At 37.5% G+C, this 26744-nt stretch overlaps 1 protein-coding gene across 1 annotated transcript in view; it reads left to right on the top strand.

Annotated features, from left to right (window-relative positions):
• THSD7A (thrombospondin type 1 domain containing 7A) overlaps positions 1 to 26744 on the top strand; it is a 473410-nt gene that overhangs the window by 264401 nt on the left and 182265 nt on the right. The window contains exon 4 of the mRNA XM_068973061.1: positions 315 to 496. Coding sequence (XP_068829162.1) covers positions 315 to 496 — 182 coding nt within the window. The remainder of the gene's footprint in view (positions 1 to 314; positions 497 to 26744) is intronic.

The following is a 26744-nucleotide window of genomic DNA, read 5'->3' as shown; positions in this document are numbered from 1 at the left end:
TGAGTTCAGCTTAATTAAACATAAAATGTCATATATTCAGCATTATGCTCTCTTTGCATAAAATATTTATAAGTAACTTCTAGTAGTTGCAATTAAAAGTGAATCATCTTAAATTTAACCCCTCTTTAAACGGAGCAGGGTAAGGATGTAGAAGAAGGGATTGAAACTGAACCTGTGCCAGAGGTGTGGTCTGAGATTGATTCAAGGGGAAGGAATTGTTCAGATTAATTTTCTTGAGGGGAAGAAACAAATAGGATTGGAGAAAAGTTTTATTCACGAAACACATGGCCACTGCCGGCATTTTCTTTATCTAGATACAGCTGGAAGACCACAGAGTGGACCGAGTGTCGGGTGGACCCTCTTCTCAGTCAGCAGGACAAGAGGCGAGGCAACCAGACTGCCCTCTGCGGGGGAGGGGTCCAGACCCGAGAGGTGTACTGCGTGCGGGCCAACGAGAACCTCCTCTCGCAATTGAACACACACAAGGACAAAGAAGGTAATCTTGTTTCCTTCTCAAGTACTCACCTATGGAGAGCAGGCTTGGGATCATCCTGCAGGGGTATATTTGCAGCCATTTGGGGGCATGAAGAGCCATATATTTGTTCACATTATGGCAGATATTAACTATGGTGAATGGTAGTCTAAATGATGGTTGTAAAAATAATTAATAAAGTTCCATCTTTGGTTGGTTCTGGTTTGCTGACAAGCCTCTCTTTAAATTTTGACTTCAGGTTCTGAGTCAAAATTTAGCAAGAGTAATCAATTATAAAAATAGAATAAACATGTGTCTTATAAGGATACATATAGAATGCAAATATGTGTTCCGAAGCCCAAATTTCTTTTCTTCATATAAGTAAAACCTGTATGTTAAAAAAGAAACCTTGTTGTGCTGTTTTATAATGATGTTGAAAAATAAATTAGTTATGGTATTGAGAGAAAATTCACTTTGAATTTAAAAGAAATAGAGAATAAAACTACAGGAAAAGATCTTTAACCCAAAGGCATAACTTAAAAAAAAAAAAAAAAAAACCCTTTGATTAAATGCTTTGATTTGGTAGACACATCTTAGAATTTTTTTGGTCTAACTCTCAGTTTGGGGACCAAATGTGATAAGTGTACAAAAGAATAAGTGAGTCCAAGATGGCCAAGACTAAAAGTACATATTGTTAAATATTAATATTACTCTAAAAATCTGATCATCGTTGGATTGAGCCTCTTAACATTTTACTACCTGAGGGACTACAGGACTTGCATCACTAATACATTCAGCACATATTGATTAGTTGCCAGAAGAGTTCCAAAAATTGTCTATGGTGATGAGGACAGAAATATCAATATAAATTTCATGTCAGGAAAATGCTCATGGTCATCATGAGGGCGCACAGACCAACAGTCATCATGCAGTATGAAAGTGAAAGTGTTGGTCGCTCAGTTGCGTCTGACTCTTTGCAGCCCCATGGACTGTAGCCTGCCAAGTCCCTCTGCTCATGGTATTTCCCACGCAAGAATACTGGAGTGGGTTGCCAGTTCCTTCTCCAGGGGATCTTCCCCACCCAGGGTTCAAACCCAAGTCTCCCACATTGCAGGCAGATTCTTTACCATCTGAGCCACTATAATTGAGTTTTAGAATAGCTGTCATGAGAAAATTGAGGAACCTTCATAAAGAAGGTGGAATTTGAACTCAGTTATGATGCATATACTCCATATAGTTAAGCAGGTCAGGCATGCAAGACGGAGTTTATTCTAAGCAGAAGGAACAGCATGTATTAAAGGTAAAAAAAAAAGAAAAAAGAACGGAATAAAAAAATAAATATTCAGAGAAGGAATATGACCAAGAAGAATCAGAAAAACAAGGAAAGAACCAAGAGAAAAAGACATTTCATAAAACAAAAGAAGAGAGAGTTCTTTTGCCTCCCACCAAAAAGGAGTGGCTAGTAATTCTTGGGAAATAAGGACTAAAGTTTTGCATTTGCAGTTTGCAGAATTTAATTGTTTTGTATCCACTGGCTTTACACAGCATGTTAACTCATTTAGTCATCTAGCCTAGGGATACCTTTTACTACTAATATGTCTTGCAATTTTAAGGAAGTAGCATAAAACATGTAATGTTAGTACATTAATATTTTCTTAGTCACTTTAATGGCTACATTTTTAATACCCTTTGGTGAATTTATTATGGCAGTCCTTTCAGAGTAGTATAATTTCATTGCTAGAAGTAGATCAGATTTTAGTTTCTGAATGTCAATTATATCCTGTAGGTTATTACTTTCAAAAGATCCTTCAGAATTTTGAATTGTAATTGGATACTTTTAAAAATTATTTTGTCATAGAGTTCCCTGACTACTGCTGTCAAAGCACTGCAGAGCAATAAAAATAAAAGTCACAGGAAAAAAAGATAAGATGCAAAGAATATTATTATTAAGATGTATCTGTTGGACTAATGCAAAAACCAAAGCAGAGATTCATAGATATGGAAGCAGTCAATTCACCTAAAATTAATATTCAATCTTGTAAGTATATAACATAAATAATTTAAGAATCTGTGTCCTTTCATGTCAAATATCAAGAGTATTAATAAGCCTCTTATAGTCTTTGCAAAAACAGTTGATTCTTACTAAAAGTTGCAGTTATTTTTTCCTCAGAACTTAGATTATGTGAGTTCTCCCTGCTGCTGCTAAGTTGCTTCAGTCATGTCCGACTCTGTGTGACCCCATAGACGGCCTCCTACCAGGCCCCTCTGTCCCTGGGATTCTCCAGGCAAGAACACTGGAGTGGGTTGCCATTTGCTTCTCCAGTGCATGAAAGTGAAAAGTGAAAGTGAAGTCACTCAGTAAGTGTCCAACTCTTCGTGACCCCTTGGACTGCATCCTACCAGGCTCCTCCATCCATGGGATTTTCCAGGCAAGAGTACTGGAGTGGGTTGCCATTGCCTTCTCCGATGTGAGTTCTCCCTGCTGCTGCTGCTGCTAAATCGCTTCAGTCGTGTCCGACTCTGTGTGACCCCATAGACGGCCTCCTACCAGGCTCCTCTGTCCCTGGGATTCTCCAGGCAAGAACACTGGAGTGGGGTGCCGTTGCCTTCTCCGACCAGGCTCCCAGTAGTACTCAATTTTCCCCAGTAGGAAACTTGTTAGATATACCAGCATCCCAAGGGTAACACATGTGAATACTACAGATATGTGTGAATGGAGAACAATTAGACTATGGGCTGTGAAGATTGTTCATAGTCTTATCTTTTTCAATAAATATGAAAGAATGAAAGCTTACTTTATAAAAGCAGGGAAACCTCTCAGAATAACTTGCTTATTCAATCCTAACAAGAAGGTACTGATCTCAAGAAATCCTGACTGTTTAACCGTGAACAGCCTATCCTAAAAGCAATTCATATTGCACTTAATTTGGAGAACAAGGATTGAACTGTTGTTTTTGTAGATTCTCTCTCTGTGTTCTCTAAATGTCTTTTCACACATAACCAAACTATTAAAAATACTTTAACTCAAAATACTTTAGCCCCAACATAAAATTTCTTTATACAGAAATACTGAAAACAAGTGATATGGCATCAACTTCCTTTGTTATCTTGGTATATCATGTTACATAGAAGATTGATAATGACCACCATAGCACAAAAGCCAGATCCCTTTAAATTACTTTATTCATTGATGTATTTTCTGCTATTAACTGACTCTCACACCACACAAGGCCATAATTCTTTTCCTTGGAGCTAATATATTTAATTTTCAGGAAGTTTAAATATTTATTATTAAAGTACTCACAAGGTATAAATTATGATATTCAAAACTTGGTATGAGTTGAATTATCAGGATAGTTATTAAGTTGGTAATAGCATCTACAGACAATAGGAAAAATATTTCTTCTTGATATTGAGAATATCCACATTTTATTCATGGAACTCTCACAGTTCTAACAGAATATGAGGTGATCAAAATTTCCATTATCACTTATTTAGAAGAAAGGCTTGACAGGTTCTCTGCTGAGAAGAGTCAGTAGTAAAATCTTTGACAGTTTCTATGAGCTGGCTGTTCAGAATTCCAGTAGTCTTGAAAAATGTCCAGTTTGTCCTGGCATGAAATCTATCCTCAAAATATGATAGGAAGAGGCCTTGCCCATGAGAAGGTTATCAGTATAACTCCTAGAAAGCTGATGGAAGTGTTACTGATCTTTAGATGCATAACGTGAATTGACTCTTGTAAGAGTTCATAGTGAAATGAAAGTAGATTCTAGCTATAGTAACTCAAAACATCCTTCCAGTTGATACAGATTGAACATGTTTTCAAAAGAGGGAAGCCAAAGGTATCAGTTATAAAGCACCATAAAGCTTACTGTGATTTATATCATAGAAAATTTTAGAACATGCTTTTATACAAAACATACCAAATAATCCACACTTATATCTGCATAAGGTCTGTGAGATTTGTGGTTATTAAGAAAGACAGTCTGGATAATAAGCCTCTATGATGACATTGAATGAGACAAACCAGCAGAAAGGTTTGGAGGATCAATGGAAAGATGGATTGAGGGCAGGATGATTGTACTGTGAATGGGTAAACAGAAGGATGAATAAAGAGCTCATGTTTTCACATGTTTTGCCCCCAAAAATGTGAATAAAATAGTCACCATCCCTATGAGGTACGAATTATTTATAATTGTAGTCTTCTTACTATAGTTCCACAGACTACCCTGCTTCAGTCAACACTGTTTGGGGAGGGGGGGGGAATAGCTATGCTTATATATATGCTGCTCTTTCCCTGTTATTTCAGAAACTAAATATCAGAGTACATTGAAGCCTAGTGCTGCACCTTCCCTGTCCATCACTTTTGAAATAACAGATGGGTGAGGCTGTTATACATAACATTTCAATCAGAAATGTGTGTCAAGAGTCTCTATACCTGCCCTGATATAATTCTTAAACCCTCTAGGAAAGATAGTTTAGTTTCACTTTCTACTGTCCTTGAAATAGGCAAAGCTGGGGCTTCCCTGGTAGCTCAGATGGTAAAGAATCAGCCTGCAACTCAGGAGAGCCTGGTTCGATTCCTTAGTCAGGAAGATCCACAGAAGAAGAGATAGGCTACGCACTCCAGTATTCTTGGGCTTCCCTGGTGGCTCAGGTCGTAAACAATCTGCCTGCAATGCAGGAGACCAGGGTTTGATCCCTGGGTTGGGACGATCCCCCAGAGAAGGGCGTGGCAACCCACTCCAGTGTTTTTGCCTGGAGAATCCCCATGGACAGAGGAGCCTGGTGGGCTACAGTTCGTGGGGTCCCAAAGAGTTGGACATGACTGAGTGACTAAACACACATGAAATAGAAATGATTTTTTTGTCTCTTGGCTTTCTATAACATCATCATACAGATATAAATATTGTAGGAAACATAAAAGGATTTTTGAATTTACTAACTTTATAATGTCTCAGATATCATAATTATATAAACATGTGTAAAGTTTGGTTATGAACACTTTTGTTGTAGTAAATTCATGAACATGTGAACAGTTTTCATAATTTATCATTTTTTTGAAACACCACTTTGTGCTCTCCTAATCTTCATATGGTAAAAGAAGAAGGAAGGAAGTCATGTTGTGTTTGAGAAACATACCCTACCTACACTGATACAGTGGGATGTAAAAAGCACTGTGATATAGAATAATTAAAACATAAAAAATCCCTGCAGAAATCAGGCCTTCCTCAGAAATTGGTCCTCTGGATATTTTGTGGAAGAAAAGGAATATTTCTCTACTCCCCTATAGTAATTTCTTTGTGATCAGTAGATTACAAAATGGAAAGTGAGATGAAAGAAGTTTCAGGCACTGGGATGGAAGTTAATCAAAACTTATATGCTGGGAATTAGAGTAAGCTGGTCAGTGGTCTACACTGGGAGTAACTTAGAATTTTTAGTAGAGGAAGAGCTTACTAATGATGTGTCAGGGAAAATTCAACCAAAAAGGTAACCAAAGAAAAATATAAGGAGACAGCTAGGAAGTCATCTAATCATGAAAACAACGCTTATAATACCTTCGACTTAGTCAATTTTTAATAAACATTTGTTGTTTGACATGTTTACTCTCTCCTTTGTTAAAGTGGTGCAATTTTAAAAATTTGTCTGAAAATTGTCTCTTTAATGCTTCAGTTGCAATTAAACATTGTCTCTTTCAGGTAGGGACTCTAGTCACACACATCATCCTTCACCCCTGAAGAATTACTATTCACACCTCTGACTTTGAATGCAGGAAACATGATCTAGTTGTTAGATCAAATGATGAGAATAAAAATTTATGCATTTTGTGTCAGGTGGGCCCCGCATTTAAGAGACTATTTTTATTTGTCTGTTTTTTTTCTCTTCTCTAATTATATAGATAGCTTAAAAATCTTTTGAATATTCATACTAAGGCTACCTTCATGAGAATCCCAGACAGATAATCAGGAAATATTGTTTTCATTTCTGCTTGGCCTTATATCCTGATGTGCATTGCTTATTTACCTAAAAATATTTAATGACATTTATGCTATGTTTAAGCAATATGGTAGACTAGCTGAAAATCATATTTTTTTTTTTAAAGATTTATTGATGGATTTATTTTTGTCTGTGCTGGGTCTTCATTGCTGTATGTGGGCTTTCTCTAGTTGCAGTAAGCAGTCTTCTCATTGCAGTGGCTTCTCTTGTTGCAGAGCCTGGGCTTTAGGCATGCAGGCTTCAGTAATTGCCTGGAGAGTCCCATGGATGGAGGAGCCTGGTGGGCTGCAGTCCATGGGGTTGCTGGGAGACGGACACGACTGAGTGACTTCACTTTCACTTTTCTCCTTCATGCACTGGAGAAGGAAATGGCAACCCATTGCAGTGTTCTTGCCTGGAGAATCCCAGGGACAGGGGAGCCTGGTGGGCTGCTGTCCATGGGGTCGCACAGAGTCAGACACGACTGAAGAGAGTTAGCAGCAGCAGCAGCGGCAGACTCAGGAATTGTGTCTCACTGGCTTGAAAGTGCTAGCTCAGTAGTTTTGGTGCACAGGCCTAGTTGCCATGTGGCATGTGGGAACCCATGTCACCTGCATTGGCAAGCAGAGGATTCCTAACCACTGGACCACCAGGGAAGGCTCTGAAAATCATACTTTAAAAAATACTTGGACATTCAGGATGCAATATTTTTTAAAATACTTTTAAGAGCAGAACTGAGGTCTTGATAAACTAAATGATTTCCCAGTAATGAAAGCTGAGTTGATAGCTTCTGTGATTGCCCTTGGGAGGGGATGGTACGGAAGACGGGTTTGCATTATGGGGACTTGGGAGAGTGGAACCAGTAAGGGGAATGACATTAACTTCTGCTCAGAGAAAGAGAGCATAAGCAGAAATACTGCATTACTTCATCAACCTCAAAGGTTATAGGATCAATGATTAAGCAGAAAAGTTCAACATACTTATAGCCGGAGATAAAAAAGAATCAGATCAGCTTTAGCCTTGGATCAGGGCAAAAACAAACCTTCCTAAACATTCCAGCTATGGCCTATATTCATATGAGTTTAAGTCTCAAATTTATGGTACTTCCATAAATCCTGAGACCACAACGCTGAAAATTAAAGTAAGAAATGGCGTCGGGCAATTGTATCACCAAAGTGCCTGACATAGCAAAAGTAAAAAGTCTAAAGAGAGAGACATTTTAACCTAAGTTGCAGGATTTTCCTGGATAAATGACGCCACTCAAAATTGTGAGGTACATGAGGAAAAATAATTCATTGTAAACAGGATTTAAAATGCCTAACAAACAGTAAAATTTGACTTTCAAGTTTGGAAATATTTTAAAAAGCAGATGCAGACTATAAAATACATATGTTAAAACTTATTTAAGATGTAAAGGAAAATTAGAACATTAAATATAATGAAGCACAGTTTAAAAGAAAAGTTTAAAAAGTTTTAAAAAGAAAAGAAATGGAAGTTCTAGGACTAAAAAGTACTTTAACTGGAAATAAACTAATGGATAGATTACACATATTGAGATAAATGATTATCAGTACATTAAAGACAAATATAAGCAGATTATCTAAAATATAACATTGAAAATAGAAATTGAAAATAAAAACAAGGATAACAGTCACACAGAATTAAACAAGAAGATTCAGAGTAAGAGAATCAAGAGAAAAGATGAGAGAATTATCTAGAATTGATGAAAGACAAGAATGTACAGAATCAAGAAAATCTGCTAGCAAGATAAGAATATTTGTATAAATTATATACAGTATAGTGGGTTTTCAGCTAATGAACTCTAAAGACATATTAAAAGGAATAGAGAGAAGGAAAAAATTAATTACAAAATAATTAACAAATTAACAGTGAAGTTCTCAACAGCTACAAGAAATCAAAATGATATATTCAGAGTCAAAGTTTATTATAGAAAATCAAAATAATATATTCAGAGTCAAAGGTTATTATAGAAAATCATTTTGTTTTAATTATTATGATACCAATCAAATGTATTGCATGTGTTTTACTGTTCAAACTTAAGATTGTGGATTATTCAGTCCAAGCAGGTACCACTGGTGAAAAGTATATAAACACACAGATTCATACATTTTACTTCCCAGGCAATAATGCCATCTTTATATACACAGTGCAGATGAAATTTTTATTTTATCAAGGAAATAACATGACTTTTAAATTATACATGTATATGTGCAATGTTAACACTATCCTGAAGATTGAATGGCTGGATTGTTTAAATGACATTTGATAGAACATTTTCTTGGGTAATCAAAATTCCCAGAATTTTCTCCAGAATTTTTAGAGTAAAGGATAAGCTTCACAAACATAAAACTCAATACAAATTATATTGGCTAACTTGATATTATTCAATGAAACATGAAATTTATAACAAATTTTTAAAACTTAAGGAAACATCTGAAAATTCGTATCTCAAACCTATCACCCTTTGTATCATTCTAATTTTTTCCCCTAGTTTCTTAATGGTAAAGGTGAGTGACACTGGCTTGATTACCTAGACAAAAGTAATCATGACAAAGGAATTATTACCCAGAAAAGGTAACAAAATTCATTATGTATGTTGGTGTCTTTGATAAAGTTTAGTGTCTTTGACAAAGTCATAAATGGTACAGTGTTAAATATGTGAGTTATATTGAGCTAATAAGGATAAAACATTCTGGATAATAATGTTATGACACAAAAAGATATTAATGTGCTAGACACATTGAAACTTTCCCAACTTATAAAGTCCAATGAAATACTTAGGTACCTATACTTAAGACCCAAACACTCATGCTAATAGGAAGTTAATACCATAATGATGACGATGATGATATGAAAACAAGGTGTTGATTGTGTTTATTAAGGGTCACAAGAGTCAGACATAACTTAATCACTAACAACATTAAGACACTATGTTAATTATTTGGTTTCTGTGATGAGTAAATGTTTAATGTGGGGAAGGAACAGTTGGCATCAATTGCTTAATATTATTTTCTTTTCATTAAAGTAGACTTGACTTATAATGTTGGGTTAGTTTCAGGTGTGCAACAAGGTGATTGAGTTTTTCATATTCTTTTCTATTATAACTTATTATGAGATACTGAATATAGTTCCCTGTAATATACAGTAGGATTTGTTGTTACCTACTTTTAAATTTTTATTGGAGTATAGTTGATTTACAATGTTATGTTAGTTTCATGTGTAAACCGGATCAGTTATGCATGTATGTATGTCCACACATTTTTAGATTTTTTCCTCATACAGGCTTCCCTGATAGCTCAGTTGGTAAAGAATCCACCTGCAAAGCTGGAGATCCCAGTTCAGTTCCTAGGTTGGGAAGAGCAGCTGGAGAAGGGATAGGCTACCTTCTCCAGGATTCTTGGGCTTCCCTTGTGGCTCAGCTGGTAAAGAATCTACTTGCAAAGTGGGAGACCTGGGTTTGATCCCTGGGTCCGGAAGATCCCCTGGAGAAGAGAAAGACTACCCACTCCAGTATTCTGGCGTAGAGAATTTCATGGATTGTATAGTCCATGGGGGTCACAAAGAGTCGGACATGACTGACGGACTTTCACTTTCACTTTTCTTTTTCCTGATACAGATCATTGCAGAATATTGAATAGAGTTCCCTGTGCTATATACTAGGTGCTTATTAGTTATCTATTTTATATACAGTAGTGTGTATATGTTAATCCTAATTTCCCAGTTTATCCTCCGTTTTTCCCCCTGGTAACCATAAATTTGTTTTCTGTATTGTGACTCTGTTTCTCTTTTGTAAATAAATTCATTTGTGTCATTTTTTTAGGTTCCATATATAAGTGATACAATATGGTATTTGTCTTTGTCTGACTTACTTTACTCCATATGACAATCTCTAAATCCATCCATGTGGCTGCAGGTGGCGTTATTTTGGTTTTTTATGGCTGAATAATATTCCATTGTATTATGGAATCTTCCTTATCCACTACTTATTTATCCACTCCTCTGTCAATGGACATTTAGGTTGCTTCCATGTCTTGGCTCTTGTAAATAGTACTGCTGTGAACTTTGGGGTGCGTGTATTTTTTTGAATTATGGTTTTCGTCAGATACATGCCCAGGAGTAGGATTGCTGGATCATATAGTAGTTATATTCTTAGTTCTTTAAGAAACCTCTATACTGTTCTCCATAGTGGCTATACCAATGTTACATTCCCAGCAACAAGAGGGTTCCCTTTTCTCCACAGCCTCTCCAGCATTTATTGTTTATATTTTTTTGATGATGGCCATTCTGACTGGTGTGAGGAGATACATTATTGTAGTTTTGATTTGCATTTCTCTAACAATTAATGATGTTGAGCATCTTTTTATGTGTTGGCCATCTCTATGTCTTTTATGGGGAAATGTCGATTTAGGTTTCCTGCCCATTTTTTGATGGTTGCTTGTTTTGTTTTTTGCCTTTTTAAAAATTAATTTATTCATTTTAATTGGAGGCTAATTAGTTTACAACATTGTGGTGGGTTTTGCCATACATTGACATGAATCAGCCATGGGTGTACATGTCCCGAACTCCCCTCCCACCTCCCTCCCCAACCCATCCCTCTGGGTTGTCCCAGTACACTGGCTTTGAGTGCTCTGTTTCATTAATCACACTTGGACTGGTGATCTGTTTCACATACGGTAATATACATGTTTCAGTTGAGCTGTTTGTATATTTTGAATATTAATCAGTTGTCAGTCACTTTGTTTGCAAGTTTTATATAGTAGTTTGTATCTGCTAATCTCAAACTCCTAATTTATCCCTTCCCCCCTTCCAGTTTGGTAATCATAGATTTGTTTTCTACGTTTGTGTTTGTTTTTCTTTGGTAAATAAGTTCAGTTGTATCGTATGTTTTTAGATTCCACATATAAATAATATCACATGATGTATGTCTTTCTGTCTGACTTCACTTAGTATGATAACCTCTAGATCCATCCATATTGCTTCAAATGATATTTTTTCCCTTGTCTTTTTATGGCTCAGTGATATACCATTCTATGTGCATATACCACATCTTCTTTACCCATTCCTCTGTTGATGAAGCTTTAGATGGCTTCCATGTCTTGGCTATTGTAAATAGTGTTGGTGTGAATATTGGGGTGCATGCAGCTTTTAAAATTAGAGTTTTATCAGGGCATATGCCCAAGTGTGGGATTGCTGGATCATATGGTAATGCTAATTTAGTTCTTTAAGGAACCTCCATACTGTTCTCCATAGTGGCTGCACTAATTTACATTCACACCAACAATGTAGGATGGTTCCCTTTTCTCTATACCCTCTCCAACATTTATTTGTAGACTTTTTGATGATGGTTTTTTCAACCAGTGTGAGGTGATATCTCATTATAGTTTTGATTTTTGCTTCTTTTAAAATTAATTTAATCATTTTAATTGGAGGCTAATTACTTTACAATATTGTGGTGGGTTTTGATTTGCACTTCTTTAACAATTCATGATACTGAGCATCATTTCATGTCAGAAAAGGTGCTCATGTCACGTTTCATGTCACAACACTCAGAGGAGTGTTGTATTAGTTGCTCAAGTTGTGTCTGACTCTGTGACCCACCAGGCTGACTATAGCCCACCAGGCTCCTCTGTCCATGGGATTTTTCCAAGCAAGAATACTGGAGTGGGTTGACATTTCTTTCTCCAGGGGATCTTCCCAACCCAAGGATCAAACCGGGTCTCCTGCATTGCAAGCAGACTCTTTAGCATCTGAACCACCAGAGAAGCTTGTGTCAGAGGGTTATTGTTAAACTCATCCTGTGTCTGTTCTCCCAAGTGTTACTTTTCTGAACATCAATCACAGTCTGATTAATGAAGTGCTACAATTTGGGTACCTCACTTGGTATTTCTTCATTCACTTAGTACATACTCATTGAGCAACTGCTACGTTGCACCATTGATTTATATGTTGAAGATAGAATGTTTTAAAAAGCAGACTTGATCACTGCCCTCTGTATTTAACGCTACTAGTAGCCTTGTGAAAAGTGAAAGTGAAGTTGTTCAGTCATGTCCGACTCTTCACGACCACTCCAGTGTTCTTGCCTGGAGAATCCCAGGGACTGCAGGGCCTGGTGGGCTGCCGTCTATGGGGTTGCCCAGAGTCAGACATGACTGAAGCGACTTAGCAGCAGCAGCAGCAGTAGCCTTCTATTTAAGGCCTGCTCACTGGAGGTTCAGAGTTGCCCCTTCACAAGGCTGACATGGAGAGGATTCTACACACTGGAGAGCCACTTTGGTGGTCCTTAGTTAAAACATGAAAAGACAATACATTATATAAACGTGGTCCATGTTTAACAAAGAACATTTACCCTTATCCACTGGGCATATTATTTTTCTGGAAATCACATGTTTTCAAAATGTGGCTTAAGAATCACCTGTATGCTTTAAGAAAATGCAAAAAAATCCCTGAGTATTATCTGCTGGGATTGTGATTCTGTAGGTCTGAAATGGATGCAGAAATCTCTTTTTTATAAGAACCATGATTATAATCAGGGAATGATTGTACCATATATCTCATGATGATCCTCCTCGAAGGCCCTTTCCAAAGCATTTGGAGAGACTGGAATAGAGAAAGGGAAATCCTTTTTTTTTTTTTTTTTTTGAGGCCCAAAACATAAATAATTTATGCATTTGTGAAAAAGCAAAATCGCAAATACATAATCTCTAAGCTCTCTATCATGGTTTCAGAAGGGTCGTGTGTATGTGAAGGGCCCTGACCTTAAGCTCCATGAGGTTCTTAATGAATCTGTTCTAAATTCTAACACAAGATTTTTTTGTTCTCTGCCAAAGAGGATCAGTATATTAGGATGAGAAACAGAAATACAGGCATTCGTGTCCTGAAAACAGGTTCCCCAGCGTTCTGGATGTAAAACTGGGGAGAATGGAGTGACTGGAAATAGTCACTTTGTCTTCAGAAGTGAAGTAGAACTTTCAGTTCTGGTATTGGTCTTATTTATGTTCATCGAGCCCTCGTTTTAGGTCCCTGAGCTGCTGATCTTTAGAAGACCATGATACGTTGCTAGTAGTTAGGTTAGGAAATTGGAGGGGAAGAACACTTAACACTGAGATGCTGTTTCATCTTACTTTATACCTGTAACCCAAGATGGGAAGAAGCCAGAGCTGTTAGTAAAAGACCTTCCATTAATGAAAGAAAAAGGGTGTATAAAATGTCACATAACCTGACGCTATCAAGTGACTGTACTGTGTATGCTTTTTGTAACCCTTAAGCACTTATTTCATCGAGTCAGTTGCAGATGAGTGATAGCACCAGAAGGAATTTTGAAATGAGTACTCAGAGACCTGCACTGGCGAATGAATAGAGTTTTTTTCTTTTTTTTTTTCTGAAGCACACTGCTGCCATCTAAGAATGTAAAGGAAATGGTTTGTGGCGGGCTGTTCCCTGCCTTGCTGATGATTGCTCAATAGGGAGTAGCTACTCTCGCCAGTGTTAACAGAGGAGTACAAACTACATTGTGGAACTCATTAATATTTATTCCTGCTAAAAGCAATGGGCAATAAAAAGGGAAATAAACCGGGGAGAATAGCAGTGGGGAAAGGAAGCCATGACAACAGATTCATCTTGAAAAGCTTCACCATTTATTGCACACAAAAAATACACTTGAAGTACAAGAATCCATATTATTAGTTCAGAACCCACTCAAAACGCCTCTTATGGGTCAACTAATATTATAATAAAAAGTGTATGCTGAACACAATTTAAGAATTTAAAATAGCCGTCCGTACTCTTGTAATTATGTGATTTTGAGTTATCACTTTACACAAAGCTACATTTTCTCGGCATCAGAGTCGATTCTCCTGTCTGTAGAGAAGAACTTCCTCTAAGCCAAGGATTCCCTGTCTGTTGCAGCAAAGACCAGTGACATTCCTCTTCCTTTTCTCATACTGCTCCTTTATTATCTGACTTGAAATGCCTTCAGCCATTGTCACAACCATCCAAATATCTGCTGTTTCAAATCATCTTTGTTATGCTGCTAAGATTTCATTGATCTTCCTTCATCCAAAGCCTATGCCTTTCTTATACTACATTGTACAAGTTCCCGTTTGATTATACAGAATTCAATGCTTTGATAATTGTGTCATGAGTATTATGCCAACTTCCCAAGATTATAAGCTTAGAAGGAGGTAATGGTGATTTTCCCCTCCTAAATTTTAATTTATCCATCATTCTTACCAGAAGTCTGGGTGGTTTGCTAACTGCATCGTTTAGAAATATCTTTAAGAAAGATTAAAAAGCCCTTCAGTGAAAGGATGTTGACTTCCTAGACATCTAATTTATAGTGTTTCATTTTGGACTAATATTTATGTCTCACTAACTTCATTTGTTTCTCCCTTTGTTTTCCTTTCCTCTGCAAAGGCTTAATGAGATAACATATGTAAAGCACATCCTAGCATAAGGCCTTGTGCTTATTATATGCCAAATGAGTATTAACTGCTTTTGTTTATGTGTTTACTTTTCTGCTTAAATTGAGAAAAAGAAAGGAATTTTTTAAATGATAGTTTTACTCTAAGCATTTTGCATGTAATAAAGGCTTAATTGTATCCTGGCCTTGCTAGTTGAGAAACAACACAGAGAATGTATAATTCATGGAGTCTCTTTTCAGTATGTCTCAAAATCCTTTCATATGCTTACATTATACATGAAATTGCTCCTTTCTTGGAAAAAATAATCTTCCTTTGTATTATTTCAGAGTAAAAAGAAACAGAACTATTTTACTTCTGTATTTATAGGGGACAGAATAATTACCGCTTCCCTTACTTTGTGACGCTGAATCCTTGAGAAATTTTAGCAGCACTCTGTTGCTAAAGGAGTCTGATGGAGATACTTGCAATAATCCTGGGATTGTGTGGTTGCTCTGAAAGCACATTTACCTCATTGCTCAGCCTATCCCACATTGGTTCATCTGCCCTTTATGGCACACAGGATTCTTGAGTATCTAAAATCATATTTGTTAGGCCTTGGTATTGTTCAGTGACTCAGTTGTGTCTGATTATTTGTGACCCAATGGACTGCAGCACACCAGGATTCTGTGTTTTTCACTATTTCCTGGAGTTTGCTCAGATTCATGTCCATTGAGTTGATGCCATCCAACCATCTCATTCTCTGTTACTCCCTTCTTCTCTTGCCTTCAATCTTTCCCAGCATCAAGGTCTTTTCCAGTGAGTCCACTCTTCACATCAGGAGGCAAAAGTATTGGAGCTTCAGCATCAGCCCTTCAAACAAATATTCAGGATTGATTTCATATAGGGTTGACTGGTTTAATCTCCTTGTTGTCCGAGGGACTCTCAAGAGTCTTCTTTAGCACCACAGTTCAAAAGAATCAATTTTTCGGTGCTCAGCCTTCTTTATGGTCCAACTCTCAAATCTGTACATGACTACTGGAAAAACCATAGTTTTGACTATATGGACCTTTGTTGGCAAAGTGAGGCCTGCTTTTTAATATGTTGTGTAGCTTTGTCCTAGCTTTTCTTCCAAGGAGCAAGTGTCTTTTAATTTCATGGCTGCTGTCACCAACTACAGTGATTTTGGAGCCCCCCAAAATAAAGTCTGTCACTATTTTCATTTTTCCCTATCTATTTGCCATGAAGTAATGGGACCGGATGCCTTGATCTTAGTGTCTTGAATGTTGAATTTTAAGCCAGCTTTTTCACACTTCTTTTCACTCACCTTCATGAAGAGGCTCTTTAGTTCTTCTTTGCTTTCTGCCTTAGGGTGGTGTCATCTGCATATCTGAGGTTATTGATATTTTTCCCGGAAATCTTGATTAGTTAGGCCTGGGAGACCTTAACTTTTTTGTCAAAATAATGTTAATAAATACATGTGAAAAATTACAAAATAGGCTTGCTGTTTTACATGTCCTCAGCTAGGTCTGGTTAGAAAGGCTTGGGTCAATTAAGTTCCTACTGCATTAGGAATTTCCAGAAGTATTTTGAGACTAAAAAGTCAGGTTTTCACTAAGAAAGCTATTGATCCATTGCTCACTGTCTTTCAAAAATTCATAGCAGAAGAACTAAGCAAGAAACTAACATATTGTAATAGTGTTTTCCCATTAATGCATGACTATATTTTCACAGACATATCAAGACAGTAAGTGACAAGAGAACAGACTCAAACCAGTTTTCTGACTCCAAGTCTAAGTTCTGTCTAGTCCACCCCTGCCCTATGAATTTGCTTCAGAATAAAAAACTGGATACAGCAGCTACCCACAACCTTATCAAAATCATCGAAACTAGTTGTAGTGTATTAAATGATCTATCCTCAGAAATGTCACAAACTGATGATATTTCTGTTTCAAAAATAAACAAAAATGGTCCTTATAACAGAAAATTGAAAAAAAGTAGGGATAATTTAATTGCCTTTTAAGATTCAACACCATTAAGAGATTTATTCCTCAGTATGGTTCTATGAGAGGTCAACATGAAGTCTTGCCCACGTCAAGTCTTGTGAAGTCTTGAAGTCTTGTCAGGCTCTTGACGTTTGAACCAATATTGTGTTGAATCATATGAAATTGTTAGTTTTGTAGGTCAAGAGCTGTTAATTAGTGGCAGTTTCCTGTATGTCACCTGAAAAGGTACCTTTACTGTATTATGTCAAGTCATCTAGTGTCTATAGATTTTCCACTGTCAGTTCAAGCCTGCAGCGAGTGGCTATGAGTTGTAGTCATTGTTTCCACATGGACAATATATATTTGTGCTGTGTGCAGTGTGCTTTAGAGAGGGTAATGATTGTCTTCTGTAAAATTATGTAAATTTCCCCAGAGTAGATTTTATTTATGGGAAGATAACTTATATTGATGGCTTGAGAGTGACTTGAATTTTTCAAGCAACTCTTATTCTATGTGCAGTTAGAAATATGCATTCAATTATGTGATTTTTAATACTTATCTGTGCCCCATTTTGTTTGATGTAGCATATAAAATAAAGGGTGATACTGTCATTTTAAGAATAAATGGGTGAAGAATGTGGGACAAAGGAAAAATACTCGTAGAAACAGATTATCAACTGAATGATGAATATAATAATATACAAAATGGATGCCATAAGATCCTAGAAATTTCTTGAAATGGGACTAATAGTTTTAGCTGTAAGCTTGTAGTAGCCAAGCAATGAGGAATACTATGTTAATTATGAAATTCACAGCATCCATTAGACAGTAGAAACCAGTTGTAAAGGAAAAGCACAATTTCTGGTTTTAAGAAAAAGAAAATTCACCAGTAGGCCTTAATAAAGAGGACACTATAACTATATTGCTTTACAGCCTCATTAACATCTTTAGTATCAATACCACAATGAATTTTATAAGGAAGCTTTCTCTTTAAGCAGTTTTCCTCAATGTAGGGCACTCACATAAATATGAAAGTGTAACTCAGGAAAGGCAAATCAGTAGGGATTAATGTGATATGGTACAGATTTATAGGTCTCTGCTAAGCAGGATAACCCAGGGATAGAGTTCAGAGTATCTATGAATGGATGTGGAGCTATTCCCTCAGGCAGCCCTCCTCAGAGCTTTGATAGATATTGAGAGACAGAGTTTCCTTACATCCCCTGACACAGGGATCTGGAGCACTGTTGTTCTGAGTTCTGTTTAGTTGCACTTAAATGCAGAGACACATATTGCAGCCATCATCTAGGTGAAAAGAGGATTAGCATCCTTAAAAGAAAATCGAAAGGCTTGACAAAGACATAAGCTTGAAGAAAATATGATGCCACTTTGAACAGTGAGAAAAGTTCAGCCCTAACTAGATGTAGGACAAGGAAGAACTTTAGACACAGATAAAGGAATGTCAAAGCTCCTTAAATCTATTCCAGCATACAACCCATGGTAAAAATCTGGACATAGGTGCAAGGGAGACCGAGCTTCAACATTAATGCCATGTCTTAGAAGAAGCAGTTTCATTTTCTGGTGTCTTCATCAAGATAAAATTATTTAGAATGGAAATCTATAGACCTAAATGAGTTAATCTGAAGTAATTAATGTTAACAATGAGGAGGATTGAGAAGGCAATAGACACTATATGTGAGATGCTGTTCTGTTTTACCATTAGTGGCTCATTGGGCCTTCACCAAAAGCCTAATAAGTACCATTGTTATATAATACTGAGGTACAGAAAAATTAAATATTTCTACCAAGGCATATATAGCTAGTAAATATAATAACCTGGATAGTGAATCAAAAAGCCAGCTTTCTGAGCCTGTGCTCTTAACTAGTATGCCATAGAGTTAGGGATTTCAGTTATAAGACAGTTTGATACTGGGGAAAATTTAAACTCCTCTCTTAAGTGACATTTGTTTTAAAATACATCGTTCAGTTGCCCTGTCATGTCCAACTATTCGCAACCCCAGGGACTGCAGCACGCCGGGCCGCCCTGTCTTTCAGCATCTCCCAGAGCTTACTGAGTTCATGTCCATTGCATTGGTTTCTTTTAAATTATGTCTCAGAGCCAATGGTTTATAATGTTATTCCTGTTTAATAGCAGGAAAACTGCATATATGAAAATGTCCATGTTTCTATTAGTCATTCTTTCATTTATTCAACCAATATTTTCTGAGTGCCTTCTATGTCTAGGTAATATTCTAAATGGTGAAAATAGAGAAGTAAACACAGGCAAAATACTTGCTGTGCATTTTAAGAGACAGGTTAAAAGCAAAGAGAGAAAATAAACAAGCAGTCATCAGATGGCAATAAGTACTATGCGGAGGATCAAAGTAGGGGGAATGTGAGAGAGAATGACGGGGCAGTAATATTTTTTTGGATCTTCAGGATATTGTTTGGCTTCCCAAATTTGTATAGCTAGCCTAAAATTCTCATCTGAGAAACAAAAAGTATATAATTACCTTTCTGTTTGACATCTCCAGTCAGAACACTCAAGTATATTTGCCTCCCTTCCACACATTCTTATAATAGCAGAATAAATGAAAGTTTTAAAACAATATTAGAGTACAGTATACTTGAATAGTGCAAGTTTCATTATCTACTTGGTACACATGTCAAAATAAATCCTTTTAAGCTATTAGGGGTAAAAAATCACCCCTAAATATCAGAATAAGCAACACATAATAGTTGTTTGGTAAATATTTACTGAGTAAATCAATAAATGGACTTAATAAATGACCCCTAAGGGTTGATAGATATGATTTCTAATAATCATTATTTTGGCAAAATTTCTTCTTCTGATAGCTAAAGAGATGAAAGTTCTAAGATATGCATATTTAGAAATATATTTATAAAAACCTTGTAAGTAAATGTTTTAAATCATGAGAAAATCAAGCATATTGTTAGGCTTCAGCTTCCAACTATAATTAAGTAAACTTCTCAGTAAGAATAATTGTAAAATTGAACAAAATGACAAAGCAGCTAGTTTTAGGTATTTAACAACAAGCAGCAGAAAATTGTGGTCATAATTGTGAGGTGATTAATCACCTCAGTCTTATGAAGACAAGCATAGCTTCAGGTCTTGCTAAATTAAGAAGTCAGAAAGCTGAGTTCCAGGATGCTAAAATGACTAGCAATTTCAGTGCAGCATACAGAAAGAGCAGCTGCACTGAGGGAAGTGGGATGGAGTCCAGGAGTCTATGTGGGATACTCCATGGAGCCTTGACCAGGGCATTGTGCTGACTGAGACTCTGTGAAGTCTAGCAGAGATCCTGTGCGGCAAGGCTGATAGAACAGATAGTGCAGTACTAGGAGACGTCATGGAGAAGGCAATGGCACCCCACTCCAGTACTCTTGCCTGGAAAATCCCATGGGCGGAGGAGCCTGGTAGGCTGCAGTCCATCGGGTGGCAAAGAGTCAGACACGACTGAGTGACTTCACTTTCACTTTTCACTTTCATGCATTGGAGAAGGAAATGGCAACCCACTCCAGTGTTCTTGCCTGGAGGATCCCAGGGACAGGGGAGCCTGGTGGGCTGCCGTCTATGGGATCGCACAGTCAGACATGACTGAAGCGACTTAGCAGCAGCAGCAGCAGGAGACGTCAAAGTTCCAGCCCTGGAAGGATGAGAATACTCACTGAGCACCTCAGCCCTCATGGCTTAGGAGTAGGACTGTACATACTGTCACAACCAAATTCAAATCTGAACCAGACAAGCCTGAATCCAAATGAAACCAAGTCTGAGAAGATCAAAAGGATCTACTGGCGATTTAACTGTTTAACAGAACAAAATTCATAAAGGAAGATGATGCAGTTCAGATTTCCTGCAACATATTATTCACAAAGTCTGGAAAGTTTGATAAACCATTACTCCAGGGAATTTCCTGGCAGTCCAGTGGTTAGTGTTAGTCGCTCAATTGTGTCCAGCTCTTTGCAACCCCATGGACTGTAGCTTGCCAGGCTCCTCTGTCCGTGGAATTCTCCAGACAAGAATAGACTGAGTCGAGCCCTGTTTATGGAACTAAATCCTGTAAGGCACGTATGGTGCAGCCAAAAAAATTAGTAATAATAAATTACTCTACGTGCAAAATTAAAGAGATCTGTTATCAAGAAAAAAGTCAATAGAAGTATATCTGAGAAGACCCAGATATTACAGTTAGTAGACAAGGACTTTAGGGAACTTATTACTGTACATATTTTCAAAGGTTTTGAAGAAAAAGATTGTCTTGGAGAGTGAAGAGCTGGGAGTATAAAGAGAAAGTTACACATTTATAAGAATATGGAAATTCAAAAATGTAACAGGTCTGCAATTTAAAAAATACATTCAGTGTGCTTAACTCTTAGTGCTACCAAAAGAAGGATTAAGTGATCTTGAAAATAGATCAATGGAAATTGTTGGATCTGAGTAGGAGAAAGGGTTATTGATCTTGAAGACAATCAATAGAAATGATCAGATCTGAAGAATAGAGAGAGGAAGAGGTGAGGGTGGGGGAAGTGAAGAGAGACTCAATAATTGGTGAAGTCATATCAAAGTATTAATGATACTACAGGAAAGAGAGAGAGTGATCTGATAAGAAAGATATTTGACGAAATAAAGGCCAAAATATTCTCAAATTTGTTGAAAAAGAAGCCATCAACTTTCATATCTAATAAGCTCAGCAAACCCCAAACAGGACAAATATAAAGACAACAATGGCAACAACAACAACAATAACAACATATTAAACTCGAATTTCTGGACACTGAAGATAAAGAGAAAATTCTCAAAGCACCCAGAGGAAAAGCCACATGATATATGCATGTGAATAAAGATAACAAAGGATTGAAATCTCATCAGAGACAATTAAGCAATGTTTCTGCTGGGGAAAAAAAAAAAAAATTGCCATCTTAGACCCTGGGAATTGAGTAAGTGCCTTCAGGGCCCAGTTTTCTCCCTTCCCCAGAATAACATCCTAATTTACTTTGGTGGGGCAGCTAAAGAATCTGAGGGGCTTCCATCCTTTCTTTAGTTTCAGAGGCCTTTATCTGGCAGAGTCAAAACCCAGAGTCCTGAGGAAAGGACCAGCTTTTCTTCTCATATCTATGGTTTCTCAGGTTTATTTGGTGCCAGCTGATCATTGTGAGTCTTTACAAAACGAACATGGCTGTCCAGCTTAAATCCTGCTGAGCTAATTGGCAAACTCCTCTAACCTGAGGATAGAGCTGAGAAACACCACTGCCAGGAGGGTTCTTTGATGAATTCATCAAGACTGGAGACAGAAATCATCTTGACAGAACACAGGAACCAAGAAAAATACATAGGGGGCAGGATCCCGAGTTTTGGATCCTCTTCTAAATATCCTCCCAAGAGCCCTTTTCAGGTTGTATGCCACCTGGTCCTTCATCAAGATGGAACCAGAAGCTTAAAGCATCTCTCCACCTCCTTGTCTGTAGTCTCTCCTTTCTTGGGCTGTAATGCTGACGTTTTCTTTTTTCCTCCATGTTCAGGGGTTCCTTGAGTAAGGTTTGATAGTGAAAGTCACTCTATTGTGTCCAACTCTTTGCGAGCCCATGGACTGTAGTCCGTGGAATTCTCCAAGCCCAAGTGCTGGAGTGGGTAGCGATTCCCTTCTCCAGGGGATCTTCCCAACCCAGGTCCTCCTGCATTGCAAGTGTATTCTTTACTATCTGAGCCACCAGGCTAGCTCTGTGTCAGGTTTAGTGGCTTTTAAAACAAGTAGTTCTTCATGTAAACTTTGAATGATGTGTAATGTTAAAAACCAAGACCATTCCATTTTTTTAAGCTATATTTTAAAACACTCAGAGACACTTTGGGGGTTAATCAGGAGGAGGTCAGCAGAGTAAAAGGAGAATTCCTCACCCATATACCTGTACATTCATTGCTGGAGTTTCTCTCATTTTTGCTTTCAGATAAAAAAAAAAAAAAATTCTGAACTATCTGAGAACAGGGAATTTAAAAATAATAGGAGAAATTAGGAGTAAAGTCTTTAAATTACAAAAAAGATTTAAAGAAAAAGTAATAGTAAAAATATGATACGTAAAATACCATTAAAAGAAAAAATGAAAATGAAAAAGATAATAAGATTTTGATTATCACAATAGGCTGGAAGTCAAGAGGAACATAAGTATGAGAAAAAGCTGAGATTAAAGAGTTAAAAATCTGTGAGATAAAATATAAGGGAGATTCATTAATAATTAATAGAAATTCAGTTAAAATTGATTGATGATTTGAATGTAAGACCTGACACCATTAAATGCCAAGAAGAAAACATAAGGGGTAAGCTCCTGACATTGGCCTTGGCAATGATTTTTAGATTTGACACTAAAAGCAAATGCAATGAAAGCAAAAATAAACAGTGATGTAGTGGAGCTACCTCAAATAACAAGCTTCTACTCAGCAAAGGAAAGCATCAACAAAACGGAAAGGCAACCTGAGGAAAGGGAGAAAATATTTGCAAAGCACCTGTGTGATAAGGGATTAATAACCAAAATATACAAGTCAGTCTGCTTTAGGGATCTCCCACTTACTCCCAGTTTTACTCATTTTCCCTAAAATGATTTTGAGTTAGTCGCTGTCTGTCCCACTCTTTGTGACACCATAGACTGTAGCACATCAGGCTCCTCCAGGCAAGAATGCTGGAATGGGTTGCCATTTCCTTCTCCAAAATGATTTTATCAGCACACATAAGTGAGTCAAGGAGATCACTGGTATCAAAGCTCCAGAAACATTTCCTAATGAGCTTTGAAATCTATAACTCCAGAAACATTTCCTAATGAGCTTTGAAATCTATAACGGCAGATGTTTTCGAATCTCCAATTTCATCTTCCAAGCAGTTTTATTTAAAAGAATATACTATAAACTCAGGGAAAGTATTCAAACTCAGTTCACATGCTACCCTGAATTAAAATGTGGACTTAGGCTTACAAGAATTTTATTCAGGAAGAAATACATCACTGATAGGAAAGAGTATACCCCTGAGGAAATGGTTCTTAATATTCTTATGGCCAAAGACAACAGCAAGCAGTTCTTTACCAGAGTGTGCACATCTCTGTTCTGGAATATGAATGAAACTTTCTGAAAGATAAGTATTTAGTGCCACAGAGATTTACCATCTTATGATTAGCTTCAACTCCAGTCCTGTATAGCTATGTTTCTCAAAGGTAGTCTGAGCATTACTTGCATCAGAATCAACTGAAGTGCTTGTTATAAATCCATATTCTGAGCTTTTTCTTAGTTTTCAGTCCAAATGCAGTGCCCACAAATTTCTGGGCACAGCACCCAGAAGTCTGCATCTTTAAAACAAGCTCTCTCCTCACTCCCGCCTTCCAGTAATTGTTGCATGCACTGAAAATTGAGAAGGCTCTGTTGTAAGGTTAAATATGGATCCTGAAAAACCATGATTCTACTCCCCAGACCCAGAAATCACTAACTTTGCATGTTCCAAAAAGTTCTAATCCTACATGATGATGTTTTCCAACAAGTGATGTTGTGACTCAGTCACCTTTGACCTTTTGTTTGCTATTTTAGAAACACATGCTAGAGTTAATGCTAGATTAGCACTTTTTTTTTTTTTTTCAAGAAACCTTAGCATAGACTTCATGCATCTTTCCATGAATGGGCTGAACCTTAGCAGCGCTCATGTGAGAGCCTAATATAGCTCATGTTATAGCCTATAGGAATAATCTAGACATCTTGGAAACTGTTTAAATATCAAACTCAGCAATTTCATATAGACCTGCCAATTCAGCTGGCAGCTGCAGGAATGAGTGAACTAAATTGTGTGCAGCTTAACAAGTCAGGAGTAGACATACGGAGAAGAGGAACTGGGATTCCTGTCAATTGTAATGTTGTATGGAGCATAGGACCCTGATCTTCTGAAAGGCACTGTGAAGAGGGGAAAAAAACAAAAACAAAAAACACCTCATCACAGTCTGAAAGGTAAAGAACAATGAGAAATGATGCAATGGTGACCAAAAGTTCAGTATGCTTGGACCAAAATCTTTGGTGTCACTCTTGATTTCTCTCTTTCTCACCTTCAGTTCCTTGGGAAATTCTTCCAGCTCTACCTTCATTATTTATCTGACCACTTCATGTCCACTATCACCCCTGGTCTGAAGCACTGTCTTCTTTTGCCTTTATTGTTAGAATAGCATACTAACAGGTGTCACTATGTCCCTTGCCCCCCACAATCCATTCTTGGCACAGCAGCAAAGCAGTCATTTAAAATCGCAGTCAGGCTGCGTCACTCCTCCACTCAAAGCTGTGCCTCTGCTGAGGTTCACTCCAAGTAAAATCCATCCCCTTCCCCCGCCCCTTGTATCTGACCCCACTCCCCATGCCTCTGTCTCCTGCTCCTTTTTCTCCAGTTCCTTGAGCCTCCTCTGCAGGTCCGGGACCACACCTTCTGCCGGGAATGTTCTTCCCCCAGACAAGTGCTTGGCAAACTCCATCCCCTCCCTCAGCCTTGCTTCAAATGTCTCTTTCTTGAAGAGGCTAGATGTGATTGCCCTACTTTAAATTGCCCACCTCTCCCCTCACACTCCCAGACCCCTTCCTCTGCTCTTTTTTCTTTCTTTGTGGCTCTTTTTGCCATATACCATGCTATGCCAGTTAGTAGCTGATTAAGCTTCCTGTTACTTTTAGGTTTCTCCACCCCTTCAGTGAAAATTCCCACTGCAAGAAAGCTGGCACCTTTATCTGTTTTGTTCTCTCCTAAATCCTGAGCATCCTTGTGTCCCAGTATGTGCCTGGTACACAGTAGGTGTTGAGCTAACATTCGCTGAGTGACTTATTTAAGTAAATATTCACAAACACTGGCCCTGACCAAGTGTAAGGGCAAATGTAGGGATAGTTACAAAGGATTAAGTGGAGAAAATTAATTAGAAGAAGAATCAGATCTGAGATATGCAAAAATAACTAGGTGGGTCAGAAAATCTGAGCGGGCATGGATCCAATAGGCTCATCACGACAATAGCTTATTTGTAGGTGTTAAGTAGTTTTGAGGTTAGAGGTCAAGGCGGCCCATAAATCATGCTTTTGGCCTTTGACTCAGTGTTTCAAGCTTTCTTTTATTTTTAATAATGACATTATAAGCCAAGATATTATAAGGAAATACCATAAAACTTCTCTAAGCTTTTTGGCAGGTACATCCTCTGTCTATGCAGTGATCAGGAAATGAGAGTTTGCACTTGGGAGTTCTATGGATAGAGGTTTTGAGAAAAGAATGAATAATTTCAGGAAAAACAGAAAATCTGATACTGGAGGTATTATATTCACCTCCGTTTCCTTCTGAATAAGGTGTAGCTGGGCTTCCTTAGTGACTCAGATAGTAAAGAATCGGCCTGCAATGCAGGAGACCTTGGTTTGATCCCTGGGTCGGGAAGATCCCCTGGAGAAAGGAATGGCTACCCACTCCAGTATTCTTGCCTGGAGAATCCCACAGCCTGGTAGGCTACAGTCCATGAGTTCACAAAGTCAGACACAGCTGAGCCACTAACACTTTCACAAAGTGTAGTCAGTAACAGTGGCAGCAACCTGCTATGGAGAAACTTGAGTTAGGGCAAATTTAGCATAGATTTTTTTTTTTCCCCAGAAGAACAGGGAAAAGTTGATCAATTATGCCAGTGAATGTGACTATGCTTAAGTCATTATCCCAAATTATTTTTTCCTTCAATATCCCATTAAGCTTGGTATTATGGACTGAATTGTATCCCCTTCCCCAAATTCATTTGTTAAAGCTGTAACCCTAATGTGACTTTTCTTGGAGATAAAGAAATAAGTCTTTAAAGAAATAATTTTGGTTAAATGAGATCCAAAGGGCGGGGCCCTAATCCACTAGGACTGGCA

The sequence above is a fragment of the Capricornis sumatraensis genome, chromosome 5 (assembly GCF_032405125.1).
Source record: "Capricornis sumatraensis isolate serow.1 chromosome 5, serow.2, whole genome shotgun sequence".
NCBI classification, from domain to species: Eukaryota; Metazoa; Chordata; class Mammalia; order Artiodactyla; family Bovidae; genus Capricornis; species Capricornis sumatraensis.
The sequence above is the reverse complement of the archived record's forward strand: the minus strand, read 5'-3'. Positions and strand labels throughout refer to the sequence as shown.